This window comes from Lipotes vexillifer, unplaced genomic scaffold (assembly GCF_000442215.2).
Source record: "Lipotes vexillifer unplaced genomic scaffold, Lipotes_vexillifer_v1.1 scaffold636, whole genome shotgun sequence".
Lineage (NCBI taxonomy): Eukaryota > Metazoa > Chordata > Mammalia > Artiodactyla > Lipotidae > Lipotes > Lipotes vexillifer.
This window is the reverse complement of record NW_006786547.1, coordinates 1,430,144-1,432,492: the sequence shown is the minus strand read 5'-3', so window position 1 is coordinate 1,432,492 and position 2,349 is coordinate 1,430,144. Positions and strand designations below refer to the sequence as shown.

General features: G+C 67.5%; 1 protein-coding gene across 1 annotated transcript in view; it reads left to right on the top strand.

The window, feature by feature from the left end:
• The first annotated feature begins 1,861 nt into the window (after positions 1-1,861).
• Positions 1,862-2,349, top strand: part of GPSM1 (G protein signaling modulator 1) — a 30,688-nt gene continuing 30,200 nt past the window's right edge. Inside the window, exon 1 of the mRNA XM_007458981.1 lies at positions 1,862-2,013. Within this exon, the coding sequence (XP_007459043.1) occupies positions 1,862-2,013 (152 nt within the window). The remainder of the gene's footprint in view (positions 2,014-2,349) is intronic.

The following is a 2,349-nucleotide window of genomic DNA, read 5'->3' as shown; positions in this document are numbered from 1 at the left end:
GGGGGGCGCGGGGTGGGGAGGACGGGGCCGAGGGAGGGCGTCGGAGGCGGGGCGCTGGGCCTCCCACGGCCCACGCCCTCGAGAACCAGGGCACTAGCGGGTGGGCAGCGTGGGCCGCTGGGATGGACTGCCGCCTGCCGGATCGCCCCCTAGCAAACGGTGTCCAGGGTTTGGGAGACTGGCAGCTCCTACAGCCCTGCTCTCCTGGCAGCTGGGCCCTGTGGCACAGCAGGCGTGTGGTGGGAGCTCCAGGAGCTTCCCTGCCAAGCCTGGCACCACCTCCCCACTGCCATGGCCCGAGTACCGGGTGGGCAGGGGGACATGGTATGCTGAAGAGACCAGGATGTGTCACGGGTGGGGCCCTGCCCCCACCAGCCCACCAGCCCATCAGCCCACCAGCCCACTAGCCCACCAGCCCACCAGCCCACCAGGTGCCTGTGGTCCAGCAGATTGTGGCTGGCGTGGGGCTGCAGAGCCAGCCAGCTAGGTGGGTGGGTGGACGCCTCCTTGAAGAGGCACCTGCCTCGGGCAGGTTCATGAATGATGCCAGCGGTCTGAGCTCTGCGCCCCACGCCCATCAGGGAACAGGGTGGCCCTGGCCAGGGCCGCGTGCCTGGTTGGTGATTCCAAGCTTGTCGAGGGTGTGCCACAAGGTGATGCCCTGGGCCTGGCCCAGGCGGGCATGGGCACTGGCGTGCAGGTGTCCGGCAGAGCGGGGCAGGCGTGAGTGCTGGGCCGGGGATGCTTACTGACTGCAGCTCCTGGAGGCGGGCTGGCTCCCCACAGTGGGGACAGGCCGCCGACTTGGAGGGCCATCATCCTGGCTACCCCCAGCCACCCTTAAAACCTGGGGGCTGCTGAGCCTTCAAGGGGCCTAGCCTGGCCTGCGAGGATTCTCCAGGCTGGCCAGCAGCCCAGCAGCCGCAAACCTCTGCTGGGTGCCCCCCCTTCCCCGATGTGCAGAATGAGGCTCTGGGGCCCCTCCCACCTTGGTCTGGTCTGTGCTGCTGGCCAGAGACACAGCCCCCATTGTGTGGTCTCGGGATGGAGCGCTGAGCCCCCGGCCTGGCTCCTGGGCCCCACGCAGGGGGAGGGGCGTGTGAGTGGGTTTGTTGGCAGCTGACGCTGGAGGCCTGTCCTAGAGGACCCTCTCCATGGCCCCCTTGGGTTGGAGAGCTGTGCAGGGCTGCATTTACCCCAGCGTTTTTTCTCTGATGGAGAGGGGGTATTTTGGAAGAATGACACGTGTTTATCTGGCAGTCAGGCAATTGGCCTTGCACGAGAAGTTTTATCTGGCAGCCAGCGGCTCTGTGTGTGTGTGTGTGTGTGTGTGTGTGTGTGTGTGTGTGTGTAGGGGAGCTATGGTGGAGGAGGCGCTTTAGCCCTGGGAGACCCTGCGCAGCCAAGCCTGGGGTCCACATCGTGCTAGTCTCCCCACAGGCTTGACCTGGCAGCCTGGGGTGTGGGCTGGCACCAGGGCCCAGCGGGGACACACCAGACAGGACCCTGGCCTGGGGGAGCCATCCCTGGGCAGGGGCAGAGCTCAGAGCAAACGCTGGGAGGGGCCCTGAGCCTGGCCTGGATTCCTTGCAAGCTGAGCCCTGAGTGGAGGCCGAAGGGGCAAAAGCCCAGCAGAGATTTGGGGGGCGCGGCCGGCCACAAGCCTGCCTTCAGGGCCGGAGGCTTTGGAGCCGCGCATGTAGCCGTGGCTGGGTGTGCGCAGGCCCGTTCCTGGTCGGAGCTGGCTTTCAGAGGCTGCCGAGACGCCCTCAAAAGGTCATCTGTCCCCTCAGAGCCTGTGTGTCCGGGGAAGACCACCCGTGGCGTGGGATTGGAGGGGTGCAGGCAGCCCGGCACGTGGATGCCCCGCGGACAGGATCCCCTTGGTCTGAGCACCCCAGGGGTGGCTGTTCTGGGAGAACCTCTGTTGTGTGTGGGGCCAGGCCAGGTCCCCTCTGCCGTGGCCCTGCCTGGTGACTCCCCTTCTGTACACCCACACTGCTGCCTGGTGAGGTGAGTTCAGTTCTTACAAAGCGGGTTCTGGGTGGAACTGGGCTTAGAAAGCATACGGAGAAGGGCCTGAGCGTGTGGGTGCTCGTGAGCCCCCCACGTCCCCAGATGGGGCCCTGGGGAGGGCACCGGGTCAGGGAGGCAGGAGTGGGCGGGGTCTCGTGGGGTGGGAGACGGTTAACACGCAGAGCCCTGGTCCGCTGTGCCTGGGCCTGCTTCCCCAGGGCAGGGGTTTGGGAGGGGGTGCCGAGGGGCCCGGGGGGGGGGGGTGGGCAGGGGGCCGAGAAGCCCCCGAAAGGGGGGAAGCGACAGGCCGCCCCCCCCCGGCCCCCTGGCCCC